General features: G+C 45.8%; 1 protein-coding gene across 4 annotated transcripts; it reads right to left on the reverse strand.

Annotated features, from left to right (window-relative positions):
• Window positions 1-1,804: 1,804 nt before the first annotated feature.
• Window positions 1,805-7,065, reverse strand: LOC124707495 (protein LIKE COV 2-like). 4 transcript variants are annotated; one of them, XM_047239155.1, is made up of 8 exons: window positions 6,931-7,065; window positions 5,975-6,027; window positions 5,777-5,886; window positions 4,853-5,020; window positions 3,757-3,854; window positions 2,835-2,961; window positions 2,302-2,434; window positions 1,805-2,099 (listed from the first exon to the last, which is right to left on the reverse strand). In XM_047239155.1, exons 1-7 carry the CDS (start codon window positions 7,048-7,050, stop codon window positions 2,328-2,330), a joined length of 783 nt encoding a protein of 260 aa, XP_047095111.1. In that variant the 5' UTR covers window positions 7,051-7,065; the 3' UTR covers window positions 1,805-2,099; window positions 2,302-2,327. The 4 variants fall into 4 exon arrangements, with proteins under 4 accessions (XP_047095111.1, XP_047095110.1, XP_047095109.1 ...); XM_047239154.1 differs by having other exon boundaries at window positions 1,805-2,162; XM_047239153.1 differs by having other exon boundaries at window positions 1,805-2,171.
• Window positions 7,066-16,507: the final 9,442 nt, after the last annotated feature.

Below are 16,507 nucleotides of genomic sequence, written 5' to 3' on the forward strand. Positions count from 1 at the left end.
ACATGCATTGCTCTACCATCTGAAAACAGGATCAAATCTGGAGGTGCCGATGGATGTATGAGTCATATCGGAGACCAAAACCATGTGACATGCCTGATTGGTTAGGTTCACTTGGCAATCATTTCAGCTGCTGCCCTGATAACATTAACAGGGCCAAAAAGCAGACTTACTAATTGTCCATAATGCTCCATCCATACTGACTAATCATTTATTTGCTTAGGTTGATCAGAGAATATAATTAAGCATCAACCGGCCATTGATTGAAACAAAGAGAAGAACGCAGATCGATTTCAATCACAGGGAGAGAATGGAGCGTCGATCCATCAGGTAGTAGATTTTTTGATGAGGGGGAGAAAACATGGGGCTGTGCAGCAACCCCAAAACCAAGAAATCCTATGTTTTACTGTTGAAGCTCAGAAAATGTATACATAATTGATTTATAAAGAATGACTAGAAATGTTCCTCCGTATTGGGCCCTCTTTTTTTTTATAGCAGCATGTAATATGTTGGTGTTCTTTTAACAGGAAGCCACAAACTGTGACAACTTGTCTGAGTTGTCTTGTGTTGTTTCATCTCCTTTTTTTTGAGCTGAAAACTGTAGGGGAGGCTCCGACAATAAAATTTTATTTACAGAGATAAAATATGTACAAGAGGAGAAGAAAAGAGGGAATGTACAAAATTGTTTCATCTCCTTGGTTAGACCTTCTTGGTAAAGCAGAGGATTATCGTCGAAATGATTTAAACTGTTTCAAAGACACAATAAACATTTTTTTTTTGGCTTTGGACTCTTCCATAAATTCAGGGATGGGTTGGTGTTGCAACCTTGGAATCTGTTTCAGGTAGTTATGTTTATTGTGTTGTGAGATATAAGTTGGTGCTAATTTGGTCCTCCCTGCTTGTGTGTGTAATGGAAAATAAGGGCATGATGTGTCAAAATTCCTTGTAGCCCCAGACCTATAGGGAGCTCTTTTTTACAAAATTCAGAACTTCATTTGTAGGTCTCTAAAATTCTGAAGAAAAAAAAACATGTATAGTATGTATGACCATATGTGATCTGCACAAAAAAGACAAACGTTGGAAGTAAGATTGTGTTTTTTTCAGAGTCTCAATTCTGTGATTTGTTTTTTCATCTAGAGGACATGAGTCTGTATCGAAGTAAAACACTTGAATTTTTTGAAATATGAAATACATTTTCGATTTTTTTTTAAATACCGAGCTCACTAGAGGAGTAGAGTTCAGAAGCGATATACACCTCTGTAGAAGTTAAGTGTTCTCTTCATGGTACATATCATAAGGCTTCTTTCCAGCCATCGTTACATGGCCAAACCACTCTGGAAACCCAAGGAAACACCAGACGGGGGGTGAGGATTTTTGCCCTATGGTGGAGACGAGCTTTGTACTTGCGACAAATCGTGTGGCCACCCGCTATCTCCCACCGAGCTACCTTGTTTTCACCTCACGTTTGCCATCTCCCACCGAGCCACCTTGTTTTCTCCTTCGCTCTGGCGACTGTCTCGCTCAAAATGGCCAAATCAAAGTAGCGGCACACAGGCCTATCTAGCCCCTGTACAGATGATCAAACGTGCAGAAACTTCGTGGTTGGTTGATTCCAAAGTAGACGACATGCCAAAGCAACTGGGATTCCATGATATATTTTTCTGATTTTGTTTACTTTGGTGTCAACATACCAAATAATTTGCAATGTGAGGGCAATATATTGTCCAACAATTGGCAAGCCAATTCTTGCCAATTTCTTGTAGAGCATTAACCAAACACACCCATAGGTTGACTACCAAGAAAGATGGGATTCCAAAGAGATCAGAGGTAGATTGTTTCCTAATTTTATGGATCAGACAAAGAGTTGGGCAGAACACGTTTTGCCTTTGGATTCGACAAAGCAATGCCATAGCATCAAAAGTTAAAAGTTAAGCGGACTCAGTTGAAGTTACAATGTAATTATCCAGCACTAGTAAGTAATCACTAGTTAGCACACACAAGCCACAACCATTTTCAATAGTCTCATCAACACCCCTTTTTGATTACTGAAGCCTAATCTACAGCCGGTGTTGCTTTGTCATCTTTGTGTTCCAGCTTCTAATCTACAAGTTGTACATCAGATGCAACATCATCCACAACTTCTTTCCTTTAGCAATTGTAAACATCTACAAAGGCTAAATGCCAATATGAGTGTATATTCGTAAGAACTACATGAAACTCGGTAGTACTGAATTTCAGTTGCAGCCCACTGGGCCAGAAAGCTGGGAAAGTTTTCCAGGTACAAATCGCAGCTGCAGATTATACCTGATATACTGATGATATTGTAAGCCTCATGCAGTCGTCATTCTGCTTAAACGGGTGCCCTGGTTCTTATGAGGTGCAGGTCCCAGTGATGTAATCACCTGTGGCATGGTCATTCCTCCAGAAACAATTATTTCTGTAGAAATCAAAACAGTAGAATCATAACATTAGAAATTCAGGTGCCACAGGAAGAATGCTACAGTAATAAAAACACTATCAAACTCAACGGCAGCACAAAGAAAGCATGCTCTCGAAGTTAAGAATAAGCTCATGTTTGGCTTGGGATACAGATATTACAAATAAATTGCCAACAGGAGGATACGATAATATCTGAGTGAAACTCAACGGCAGCACAAAGACTGCATGCTCTCCAAGGGAAATAAGCTCATGCTGGCTTGGGATACAGATGTTACAAATAAATTGTAAACAGGAGGATAAGATAATATATGACTGAATTCTAGCATTGAACTTACAGAAAAGTAGCATGTAGTATTTGGAAAAGAGGAGCTTGAAAGGAGATCATCAAAATAACTAACCTATTCCCTCTCGAATGGATAGATTGGGCCTTATAATTTCCGCAGAGTTCACCAAAAAAATATCACCAATATATAGATGGTTGGTTGGTACGTATACACTACACAGTTCTTCGTCACCTTTGTCAGTCTGCAATACAATGATAGATGACCACGTAAGAATCCAACAAAAATAAAGTATATATAAAACATCATTAATACGGTAAGCATACAGACGCACACAGTCAAGGTAGCACTTATGTCAATGTAGATTCTGGACAGAACAATAGATAACAAGAAAGGACCAGGGTCTCTTTGATGTAAATTGGTAAATGAAATTTTACAGCATTTTCTGAACTTAAGGCCTAAAAGTCGATAGATTTTGGCATGTCCTCTGATTTAATGCACATGTTCAATTTTGTTTTTATTTTGCCTTATTTACACTTACCAGCAGATATTCATTGAGACGAAACCAAGTCTGTTATTAGTCTTGACTCTAATGTGCAAAGATCCTTAACACATAAACCTGAAGAAGCTCTAGCTGACCTTTTCAGGGCTTCAAAGATATGCTGATTTAAACCACCTTATATACACTATAAGCCAGATAAGCTGACTCATAAGATAAGTCCAGCCAGGCTACATAAGACCTAATCTTTATTTATTTTATTTTTGTGAATCTCTTGAGATCTAAAATGATTCAGAAGTCATAGATCATGACTAATGTGTGTCATTTTCTTGAGAGAGAAATATTTCAATAATGGGGTGACACAGAAAAGAGCAAGCAAGTACGATTTAAACTTTGTATAGCTTATGAAAACCATCAAATAATTATTCTCCACAGCATATTGATGGTAATTTATCTAGAATGAAGCTGAAGCATCAAAATGCGTATTCATGGTGGATGTTATGAATCCATCTGTAGCAAGAGATATGTATAAATAAGTACCTGAAGAATCATGGTCGATGTTATGAACCCAAATGCATATTCACCAACACGGGGATGGCTAATTATTGCCACTTCTTTAAATGCTTCTGTATTTTGATCTGTCAATGAAGAATAGTACATAATAAGATTTCTGGTGGGACAGAAGGAATTACACAGAAGATGTGACATAAGGATTTCAATGCCACCAGTTTGTCAATGTCTATGTAAACACAAATGTGGTGCACAGAAACACCAGTGTGTCAATATCAGGACTCATTCGGTCTTTTTTAAACTTTAAGTCATACAGTCTTCATGCAGTTAGTTCTATATTAACTTCATAAGTTCGTGTAACTGGAAAAAGAACTGGTGACCTATAAATGTGTTCAACTCTTTTATGAAGTACAAAACGCTGGTGCTTATATAAAGTTTACCATAATAAGAACACATTGGTTTTGGATATGCAAGTCATGCAACTGAGTAACTGACACTTCTTTCAAGGAGCTACCATTCATTAATGATGAAAATTATGAATGACAGAAATTTAAGAAGAGAACAAACATAGATGGTCGATATTCTAGAGCACTTGGCTAATTATTGCCACTTCTTTAAATGCTTCTGTATTTTGATCTGTCAATGAAGAATAGTACATAATAAGATTTTTGGTGGGACAGAAGGAATTACACGGAAGATGTGACATAAGGATTTCAAATTTTCAATGCCACCAGTTTGTCAATGCCTATGGAAACACAAATGTGGTGCACAGAAACACCAGTGTGTCAATATCAGGACTCATTCGGTCTTTCTTTAACTATAAGTCATACAGTCTTCATGCAGTTAGTTCTATATTAACTTCATAAGTTCGTGTAACTGGAAAAAGAACTGGTGACCTATAAATGTGTTCAACTCTTTTATGAAGTACAAAACACTGGTGCTTATATAAAGTTTACCATAATAAGAACACATTGGTTTTGGATATGCAAGTCACGCAACTGACACTTCTTTCAAGGAGCTACCATTCATTAACGATGAAAATTATGAATGACAGAAATTTAAGAAGAGAACAAACATAGATGGTCGATATTCTAGAGCACCTGGCTGTAGATGAAAAATGAATTACCTGGTGAAACAGCAGTGCTAACTTGCTTGGATGCAGAATATATGTGCCTTACAAATGGCATTTTCTTTATAAACCATTCCCCAACCCAGAAGACAGTTGAGCCCACCCAGGAAGACACAAATATCCCAACAATAAATATGAATACCAAGGATGTCACAAACCCAAGGCCTGGAATGAAGAAATATTATAGTGCTCAGCATTAAGCAAATCATGAATAATTGTCAGTACAATGAGCAATAACAACTTATTTTTAATAGCCTAAGGCTACTGCTGCCTCGTGTACTCAACGATTTCAGAGGATCTCATTTTGTGTCACTATCAGGAGCTCGGTACCATTTTAAATCGTAAAGCAAAGAGAGCAGTATTATAAACTAAATAAACCTTATCAGTCCCACAAAGAAAAACACAAATTTCTCTTTGAACTCAAATTTGCATTTGTTAGATCCTATTAGAGATTAAATCTAGATTAAATACATGCAGAAGGCCCACAGAGGGAAAAAGTAGGCTACTTAGGGCTATAACACTTTATAGCATATTAATAGAGTAAATATACACATTACTGTTTTTCTAATGCTGCAATTTTACCATAAGGCCTTGTTTGGTACTAGAGTTTTAGTGGGGATTAGCGGGGATAATCCACTCCAAACTTTAAATCCCCACTTATCCCCAATGCATGTTTGGTGCTAGAGTATGAGTGAGTTTAATCCCCACTCATCCCCACTTTTCCCCAAATTTTAGTGTAATTTTTTCAATCCCCAATACTCTACCCCTACCTAGTGGATTGGGGATGGGGTTTTGTGGGGATTGGGTGACAGCAGCGATTCACCCAATACTCTAGAGTATTATCCCCACTGAAACACTAGTACCAAACAAGCCCTAAGTAAGTAGCGTATGGCTAGACAGAAGTACGTGGGAAACAATTACCAAATATGTCGACTCCAAGTTTCGCATAGAGTGGACTGAAGAAGCCATCGAAAAATCGAATAAACCACCATGTGATGAAGAAGGTCACAGCAATAGGAAAGATAACCACACTGCAAAGAAAAGAAAAAAAGAAGAAGATTAGGCATGGATAACTTATAGGTTTTGAGACCTTTATGAATCAGTTGTTGGCAAGCATACCATCCAGTCATAAATTTCCTTGACACCCAGCTTTGGAGAACAGCAAAGCATGCCTGTTGAAGTGTCGCAAAGCAGGTTAAGTATGAAATAACCATTTTGAAGAAATGTAACATAGCTTGCAGAGAAAGTGCAATTCGTTTGGGTAAAACGGGAGAATGAAACAAAATAATACAATATAACAATACCGGTAACAAGTACTGCCTATTTAACCAGTAGAATTGCCCAGAGAGGATGTTGTGAAACTTGCGTGTCGGTCTAACGAGTTTGTGGTCCCAAAGACCAACACTAAGGAGCAGTTTAACTAGTTGCAGTTGCCAAATTCCTATAATTTCACAATCATGTAGGTCCAGTACTGACATGCATTTGCTAGTTGTGAGTTAATAAAATAAATGCGGTCACTGCATGCTCAGATTCAAGATCAAGACAGGCGCATCGCATCGCAGTAGCAGAAGCTATGGCGGACATGCATGATGGCAGGTTAAAAACTTAAAATCAGAAGAGGAGGTTTCCCGAACATGGCAGGCAGCTGGTGCGCACGAGCTGTATAGCTGCAGAAGCATCTTCACCCCCAACATGACTTGAGGCACACTCATGGAGTCGATTCCTCAGATTGGTAGCGCGGCCTCCTAAATATGTGGCGGCCAACACACGGTACGCATGAGCATGACGAAGTAAGCAGCGCCAGTGCGACCACCGAAACCATTAATCAGGCCGCGAAACGCGAGGTCAACCATGGGAACTATTTTAGTCCAGAAGGCAGAATCCCGCCGATCAAAACGGGCGGCGGTAGCGCATGCGCAGTGTCGGCCAGATCCATCCGAGCGAGCAACTAGGAGGGAGGGTTTTCCGTAACTCTAACAATCCCCACCGCGCCGAAGCCGAATCGAGGATAGCAGCAGCAGCAGCAGCAGCAAGGGCGGTAGCTAACAGAACGGGGGCAGTGGATGGATCCGTACCTGGCGGGTGGATGTTGCCGGCGAGGTGGGGCGCGGCGGCGACTTGACGGGGTCCTCGGGGTCGGCGGGGTCTGGCGCCTGGCCCATGGGCACGGCGACGTACTCCTTCTCCTCTGGCATTGCGGCGGGCGCGACGGAAGGTTCTGGAGGCGGAGGCGGGTTGGGGACGGCGATGGTTTCGTCTGCTAGTGTGTAGCGGCAGCGGAAGGTTGGTGCGGTGCGGTGGCTGGAGTTGGGAGGGGGTTCGCTTGCGTCGTGGCGTGGCGTGGCTGGACCGCCCCACGCACGCACGCCACCGTGTTGTACTTACCCGTGGGACCTGCGGGCGGATAGGGCCCGTCTGTCAGTGGGAGCACGTGGGTCCCGGGAGGCGCAGCGGGCGGCGGAGGTTGCGGGTTTTGCAAGCGGACGCGCGTCGGTCGGTCGGTCGTCGGTGGCTGACTCACCGCAGCTGGGTGGGTATTTTGTTGTTTCCAAAGTGGAAAGACGAGGTTACGCTACTGGCAAACCATATGAGAGTGGACTAATGGAACTCGGCGGCACGTGATCCTGGGGCAACTTGGCCTTTCATTGGTCCACGAGCTTGTGGCGGGTCCGCTGCTTGGAGGTGAATTTTGGCGTATAGCAGCAACAAATTGACACATAATACATATGTGGGCCCACAGACAATTAATAAAGTAAAACAGTACTGACAGAGCTGCAGCGTCATATGGACCAGAGCTGCAGCAGCGCTAGTGTTGAGACGAGCGTAGGAGCTCGCTGCGACGTCGTACGGAGCGCTGGAGCGCCCCGCGACTCCGGAAGCTCCGGCCGCCACCGTGGCCAGCTCGACGGGGCAGCCGTACGGCGCACGGGAGGGCAGAGGAGCAGCACGACGCCCTGCGGCTGCGCGGCCGACGTCTCCCTCCTGCGCGCTCGCTTAAGTGCCCGCCCGCGCGACCTGCTCTAGTTGGCCCATCCCAGCCCCGCCGCCGCCGACGTGCGCGCCCTCGTGGAGCCCGACGCACAACCACGAGCGCAGACCCGATGCCGACGTGCGCGCCCTCGTGGAGCCCGAAGAAGCAGCGGCAGTGGAGCAGCGTGATGCGCGGCGGCGCGGCAGAGGAGCAACGCGATGCCCCGACGCTGCCGTGCGCGCCCTTGTGTAGCCCGACGACGACGCGCGCGTCCTCGCCTCGTGCTCGCCGAGAAGCTCGACGTGCTCGACCGAGTCGCCACCGTCCGCCTCGGCTCCAGCGTCGTGCTCTGCCTGGACTCCCGCGCCGTGCACCCCCTCGTGGAGACCGACGACGAGGTTCACCTCCTCGACATCCTCCCCGTCGCCTAGCTCGCCCCGAGCCGCCCCGCCCTGGTTGAGGACCGCGGCGGCGTTGTACTGCGCCAGATTCCAGCGTGACAGCGCGAACAGAGGCGGAGGCGGCACCAGGCCATCCGCCAGGCTGTTCCCAACCCCGCCCACGTGGAAGCACGCACGCCAGGAACGGCGCGTCGTCGTCGCCGTGCCGTTTGCGAGCACGCCCGCGCGCGTCCGCCCTGCCCCGCCCGCGCGCTTCCACCACGCGGCCACGTCCGCCGCGGCCGTGGGAGGAGCCGAGGTGGAGGAGCAGCACGGTCGAGCCGCGGCGTGTGCCGCGCAGCTGCCCCGAGCCCCGCCCCGAGCTCGCTCTGACGTCGCCCTGTCCCCGTCGCCACCGTCCCGTGCCAGGACCACGGCCACCGCCGCCATCGCACCGCCGAAGTAGGCGCAGTGGGCGAAACTGATGACGGCGCTCCAGGAGCGGATCGTGGAGGAATCGAGGCATAAGGAGGAGAAAGGGTCTTCGTCTAGGAATTCCTCCTCGTCGCCGTCTTTCGACCTCCTCGCCGAGATGCACTCAACAGCCTCCTCGACGAGATCGCCCAAGGACGGCCTGGCCGAGGCCCTGACCGAGCCGCGTCTGGGAAGAAGAAGGAGACAACTGCAGATCTATTCCTCTCATAACGTTGGGTCCCAGCCTTTGTATTCTCTCCCGGTATTTCTAGTATCAGCATTTGTTAGATCTGCCATCATGGACCCCACACCGCACTTCAACCAATGGCAGCGCGAGTTCTGCCGGGAGCACATGCCCGCCAGTTCAACCGCGAGTTTTCCGAAACCATATGGCCTTTTTTTTCCCAATTTCTATTAGGCTGGTGCCAATGCATCACCACACTATAGCCTGCCACTTCAGCTTTTTTCTTACTCTCACCTCACTCTCACCCCACGGTGCCAGTGCACAGGCTATAGTGCCAGCTCTCACTTCTCTCTCCTCCACATCACCATTTCTTTTTCAGATTAAGTTATTTCACTCGATTTTTTTTAGACATTCGAAATAATGCAAGAAAATTATTTTATTCAACTAAAAATGTTACCGATTACATAATAATTAATAAAATTGCATAATAAATTTTAAAAATTACATAATAAATAAAAATTCTACTCCTCTTCCTCTTCTTCCTGCTCCTCCTCCTCGTCGTCATCATCTTCCAGACCAAGCTCTTTTTCCACCATCTTGATGGACTTCGCATGTTTGCGCTTTTCTGCTTCGTTCATGTCGTCGGTTGATCGGTCTTTCATTTTGTTCCATTGCTTGAATAGCTTATCCTTCACTAAACCCTTAATCATGTTCCTCATCGCGAAGGATTTACTTCCTACCTCACTGCTTGATGAGGATTCCTTCCCCTTCCTCCGACCCTTACGTGCCGCGGCCTTGGCCCTATCGCGGCCCGGTGGACGCTCCTCCTCCGTCGTCGCCTCGCTAGAGCTGTACTCACCAGAAACTCCTAGACGGCTTCTCTTGGAAGTGGACTCGGTTCCACTACCAGGACCATGTTGTCCTTTCCACTTCGCTTCATTGCGAACAGCTTGCCACCAGTGGTGCCATCTGAAGTCACTCTTTTGTCATTCGCGTACCTCTCCATTTCCGCCTTCATGACCATCTGATCGTCTACTCCACTCTGACGTAACGCTTCTTCTTGGATGTGGTATGCATTGAACATGGACACCTCCTTGTTGTAGGCGTTCCAATGATCCTTCAGTTGCTTGGAGGTCCGACGACGGGCAGGATCCGAGGTAGAGTTGAAGGTTGCAGCTATCTGACCCCAAAAACTAGTGCCGGTCTTGCAATTACCGGCAACAGAGTCCTTGGAGTTAAAAAGCCAAGCATTAACCTACCCCGAAATAGATATTGTTAGTGAAAAATCCAAGCAATAACCAACCCCGAAATAAATATGTGATGAGTAAGTAAAGTACCAGTTTTTCCTCTTCCGCAGTTGTCCAGTCAAGCCTCTTTGCACGCAGTGGTACGATTGTTTCCGCGGCATTGGACTCGGAGCTTGGAGCACTGGCTTCAGAAGGTGGTGGTGGGTACAGACCATATGGCGCGTATGGATACGGAGGTGGAGGGTATGAACCGTACGAAGGTGGTGGGTAAGGAGGTACAGTGCCACTCCCGCTACCTGTAGGTGGAGCATGTGGAGGTGGTTGGGGGTATGGATACGGAGGCGGAGGGTATGAACCATATGGCGCCGGTGGTGGAGCGTATGGCCCATATGGCCCCGGAGGTGGTGTGCCGGAGGAGTATAAAACTCGGGGAAGCGGCGAAGAACCGACATTGGAGCGACGATGTGTCGGAGAGACATCATCTAGGTGTATTGTTGACCCGTCGGGCTGCAACAGATCCGTGAACGTGGTCAAATCTGGTGGAGTCCAACCGGACATGGTGGAGAAGATTTGAGAGAGTGAAGGAGATGAATGAGATGAAATGGGTGTGGAGTGAGTGAAACCATATGGGGGGTATTTATAGGGGGTGGGGATGAAATTTTAGGGTTTTTTGGCTTTTTTCGGATTTTTTGAAGCAGCAACGGCTACCCCAACGGCTAGCTGACGTGGACGAATCAGATCACGCCACGTCAGCTAGCCGTTACACCCTCTCGCCCGCCTGTCGCCCGCCTCTCGCCTCCCTCTCGCCCCCACTCTCGCCCCCTCTCGCTGCCAACGCTGCCGCCCCACTCTCGCCCGCCTCTCGCCTCCCTCTCGCCCCCAGCGCGGGCGGTAGCGGGCGATACCGCCGGGCGCCCGCGCCGCCCCGCGCTCTCGTCTCGCCCCGCTGTCGCCCGCCTCTCGCCCCGCCTCGGGCGGTAGCGCCCCGCCTACCGCCTGCGTTGGCACCAGCCTTAGGTGCTAGGGCACTGTCCGATATTACGGAGTGCTCTTCCGTTTGCACCGTCGGATGCAAATCGAGCGTTCCTATTAGCATCTAACCAACTGCGCTCACATCAAGACATAACCGCAGTACCGCTCTCTCTCTCTCTCTCAAGTCCAGATCGGGGCAAAACAGAGGAGGTCGCCGGAGAGTTGAGGCCACCGGCAACTACCGCAGCTGCCCCTGCAACCAGCACCGCCGTGTCCCCTAGTTTCACCGCCTCCCCCGGCTCACCTCGCCTCTGATTCCCCCTCCGCCGGAGAGGACGCCCACCTCCACCACGAGCTGAGGTGCCCCTTCTCCATGGCGCACCCGCGGGAGGACACCCAAATCCTCTTCCGCATTAGCCTCGTGCGCCTCCTCTTCCGCGCCGTCGGAGCTGTCGGGCGACGGTGGCAGCTGGGCTTCCTGCAGCGCGAGGGCGTTGACATTGTGCGCTGCCATCGGATGTAGCAGAGCCGGATCGAACTTGGTCTCGGCCAGTTCCAGGCTGCGTTCTGCTGGCCGCTGAAACCGGGCGCCGCCCCGGACCCGGAGGCCATGTACCTGAACGGGTCGCCCCAAACGGCGCCTCTAGCGCCCGTGTCGGCGAGCGGGTGGTTGCGTCGGTCGTAGATCCCCACGGGCGCCGTCGCTGAGGGCATGGGCATGTACCTGCCGCCGGAGCTGCCGACCCTCTTGTCGGTCGTCGCCAAATTAAACAGCAGGTAGTTCCGTTCCCAGATGTAGCATTTCGAAAAAAAAAGCAATACTAGTCCTCCAGTTCTGTAGAATTTTTGTAGCGGTTGATGCATTTTTCTTCTCTTTTATACATCGCGGATCTTGATTAGTCTGTTTCACGAGGATTTTGGATGCATCAAATAGTAGGCTCCTCTAAATATTGCATGTATTCTTTTCTTTTTTATACATCGCGAATCTTGATTACTCCGTACTAGGTTCCTCGAGGATTTTGGAAGTAGTATGAAATAGTAGGTTCCTCTAGATATTGGATGTATTTTTTTTTCCTTTTTCTACATCTAAGATCTTGCCAGTTCCGTGTATAGGATTTTCCTATTGAGTCAAAATAATTGGGGATGTACTTATTAGTTACCTGTTACATATAATTGATCATGCAGTACATGTTTAGGATGAAGTTTCGATAAACAAATACATGATCCCTCTAGCCAAATATTACCTCTGATTAACCATGTACTACTTTCTCTGGATGTAATTCCTCTACATTTAATACATCCTATACACACACTACTTTGTTTGTAGGATTCCGGTATTTTCTCCCATATACTTAAATTACCATTTTGTTGGTGCAAAAGTTGACTGATTTCCCCCCTGTTTTCCATGATGTAATTTTTGCACCTAATATGTTACAAGTACTAGTTATGGGATGTTGTTTTGTCCTCCTATACCCAAATTGCAATATCTCCCCATATTTGATTTACTTTTCCAGAGTTTCAGGTCATGCTTTTAGGGATAATTTAGGCAGAATAGGATGTATATTTTTAACTCACATATACATTTATGGATGTAATTTTTTATTTATATGCATCTTGGTTTGTTTGTGTGCAGTTCATGCAAGGAAATGTGGTCATCATATAAGACATGGATATGCACTTTGATCTTGTGATTAGCCCCAAGATTTGTTACATGCAGGCACTTCTAGACATGCCCAAGTTCTGGTGATACAACTATGACAGACCTTGGGTCTAGTTAATCCTGAGCTTAATTAGATGTAGAAGATTTACACAGCATGAGTAAAGTTTAGCTTCGTCGGGTTTTGCACAACACATTGGATGAATCTTTGTATGGCCTGCTTCTTCTTTTCCCTTTGCTTAATCACATGTAATTAAGAATTGTTCTTTTTTGGATTGGTATGTAGTACAAGTTTAAACTTTGCATCACCTTTGTGACAGGCTGGAACTTTGGACCACCTAGTCTGTATTTGTGGCCTTTTTCCTGCCCCCGGTATCTCGCTTCAGTGAGAAATGGTTCTAAACCTTTTTGGTACCTGTCGCTATCAAACGTGGTTTGATTTTCTATTTTGGTGAGGTGTTGCTATCAAAGTTGGTCCTGCTTTCTATTTTGGGTAAGTTTTGGGTTAAGACAGGGAGGGCACCGTGGTAGACTATCCGGTGCCTAGGCACCGTGTAGCATGGTCCTTTTTGTTTTCTGTTTTCTTGACAGCACTGAGGGTGCCACTACACGAAGACCGACCTTTGAGAAGGGAAAAATCCATCCCCCGCGCGCGCTGTCGCGACTACACGTGTCGCGCGCGGAACGACTCCCCGGAAAAGACACGAATCGTTTTCCGGGTTTGGTTTTTCCCTTTACGCTCGGCTAGACCCGTTAACAATATGCGGACCCGTTACGCTTCTTTTTCCCTTTCCGCACGCTGTACGTTTTCAAAAAATTGGGCGGGACCACAAAAGATTTTCCTTTTTTTTGCCTTTTCCCTTTGTATTTCTGGGCTGTGAGTTTTCTGGGAATTAATGGGAGGGAGGTAGCACTTTCAAATTACAATTTTATTTTAAAAAATCCAATAGAGTGCTACAAGCAGACATAAGCCGAAGCGAGTGCTACGGCTCGGCTTCGCCTCGTATCAAGGCGCCTTCGGCGCATCAAACATTAATAAACATAATGAATGGCAGACATATGTCGTTGTCCCCGTTTGTCGTTACCCCATATGTCGAAGCGAGTGCTACGGCTCGGCTTCGCCTCGTATCAAAGCGCCTTCGGCGCATCAAACATTAATAAACATAATGAATGGCAGACATATGTCGTTGTCCCCGTTTGTTGTTACCCCATATGTCGAAGCGAGTGCTACGGCTCGGCTTCGCCTCGTATCAAGGCGCCTTCAGCGCATCAAACATTAATAAACATAATTGCTCGGCTTCACCTCCTTTGGCGCATCAAACTGTTGTTCTCTGTTGTTCTTTTTTCTCTTTTATTTTCTGGAAATATTTTCGTTTTCTCTTTGTTTCTCTGGAAAGATTTCTGTTTTCTCTAGTGCAGGTACAAGTGCAAGGCTTGGGAAGTACAACTATGACGAATAGACGAGTACAGCGTCGGAACCAAGAGGAGTATGGGACCGTGTCTCTGTTTGTTTCTCTGCAATATTTACGTTTTCTCTAGTGTATGTACAGGTGTAAGGCTTGGGGAGTACAGCTATGACGAATAGACGAGTACATCGTCGGAATTAAGAGGAGTACGGGACCGTGTCTCTTTTTGTTTCTCTGGAAATATTTCAGTTTTCTCTAGTGCAAGTACATGTGCAAGGCTTGGAGAGTACAGCTATGACGAATAGACGAGTACAGCGTCGGAACCAAGAGGAGTACGGGACCGTGTCTCTGTTTGTTTCTCTGGACAAATTTACGTTGTATCTAGTGCAAGTACAGTTGCAAGGCTTGTGGAGTACAGCTATGACAAATAGACGAGTACAGCGTTGGAACCAAGAGGAGTACGAGAACGTGTCTCTGTTTGTTTCTATGGACAAATTTCCGTTATATCTAATGCAGGTACAGCTGCAAGGCTTGTGGAGTACAGCTATGACGAATAGACGAGTACATCGTCGGAACCAAGAGGATTACGGGACTGTGTCTCTGTTTGTTTCTCTGGAAAGATTTCTGTTTTCTGTTTGTTTCTTTGGAAATATTTCCGTTTTCTCTAGTGCAGGTACATGTGTAAGGCTTGCGCAGTACAGCGTTGACGGAGAGACTAGTACAGCGTCCGAACCAAGAGGAGTACGGGACCGTGTTTCTGTTTGTTTCTCTGGAAATATTTTTGTTTTCTCTAGCGCAGGTACAGGTGCAAGGCTTGTGAAGTACAGCCGTGACGTAGAGATGACTACAGCATCTGCACCAAGAGGAGCACGGTACTGTGTTTCTCTTTTGATTTATCTGAAAGAATTTTGTTTTCTCTAGCGCAGGTACATGTTCAAATGGGTGTCGAGTACGGCGATAACGGCTAGTCGAGTACAGGTTTCGTACCAAGAGGAATACAAGTATGTGTTTCTTTCCGCTTTCTCTATCGCAGGTACATGTTCAAAGGCGTGTCAAGTACAACGGTGATGGCGAGTCGAGTACATGTTTCGCACCAAGAGGAGTACATGATTTTTCTCTCTTTCCGTTTTCTCTAGCGCAGGTACATGTGTAAAAGCGTGTCGAGTACATCGGTGACGGCGAACCGAGTACAGTCTAGGTAGGCAGAGGAGTACAGGGCTGTGTCTCTTTCCTTTTTCTCTAGCGTAGTTACAGGTGCAAAGGTTTGTCGAGTACAACGGTGATGGCGAGTCGAGTACAGTTCGCAGCAATAGAATTTTAGACATATGACACTAGTATTAACATTACAATGTAAATAAATTCGAGGAGTTTCTCAAATATTACATATAAAATATTGAAAAGTACACATGAGATTAGCATTAACTAATAACCAAATAGAAATCCTTGTACGTAAGTCATTGTGTGGTTTGCATTGTTTCAGTACGACACATTGTACTTATTTTAACTTACGCCTCACATTTTAGCCTCGTTATGACAAGCTTGAGCCAGGCACTGCCATGTAAGAATGGAGATCCCCTTTCATCTTTGAAGCTAAATGAGCAAATGTCTCCTTCTTTCAGGTAAAATTCTTGAACTATATCTGGGAAACCTTTCTTTATCATAGCTTGTAACATCCCAAAAATTCAAAACAAAACAAATGAACTTCCCTAGTTCCAAATTTTGGAACCAACAAAAACTTTTCTTAAATTGAGTATGATACATAGTGATCTTGCTTAATTCTGGTGCTATTGCCATGATTGCTTGTTATAATATTTTTGAAATAATCTTAAACCCTAAACCTCACCCCTCTTTTCACCATCTTAGTTAAAATAAAATAAAAGGAAATTAAATAAGAAAAAGGCATATGTGCTTATGGCTATTTTTGTGAAACTTTACCCTAAGCTCCTCTACTTTGTTTAGAGGTTTGGAAAACCTTCATACACCTTACCTAGGGCATACCAAACCTAACTCAAGTGGTTTCCAAAGAAAATAAAAAGAAACTAAAAATGCCATAGAGGCATATGAGAGTAAAATGCAAATTTGTGAATTTGAGAAGATTGACCCTAGGACTTGTTGTGAATGGTTGGATCACTCCTATATACCATTTCAACACTTAACAACACCATTTGGGTCAAGCCAAGTCAAATTCAAACTCAAATGCAACATATGCATAGAGGCATATGTGGCACATAGCCATTTCACCAAATTTTACCCTATGACCCTAAACCTTGACCAAATGATGTGAAACCATCTCTCAACCTAATATAACACTAAATTGACCCTAACCCATGTCCAAGTAAAGCAAGATCAACCATTTACAAG

Source organism: Lolium rigidum, chromosome 4 (assembly GCF_022539505.1).
Source record: "Lolium rigidum isolate FL_2022 chromosome 4, APGP_CSIRO_Lrig_0.1, whole genome shotgun sequence".
In the NCBI taxonomy this organism is placed as follows: Eukaryota; Viridiplantae; Streptophyta; class Magnoliopsida; order Poales; family Poaceae; genus Lolium; species Lolium rigidum.

Coding starts and splice junctions, on each gene's coding strand:
- LOC124707495 (XM_047239155.1), bottom strand. CDS start 7,050: ATGCCAGAGGAGAAGGAGTACGTCGCCGTGCCCATGGGCCAGGCGCCA. Junction 6,028..6,930: donor CGGCAACATCCACCCGCCAG/GTACGGATCCAT, acceptor ACACTTCAACAG/GCATGCTTTGCTGTTCTCCA. Junction 5,887..5,974: donor AGGAAATTTATGACTGGATG/GTATGCTTGCCA, acceptor TTTTCTTTGCAG/TGTGGTTATCTTTCCTATTG.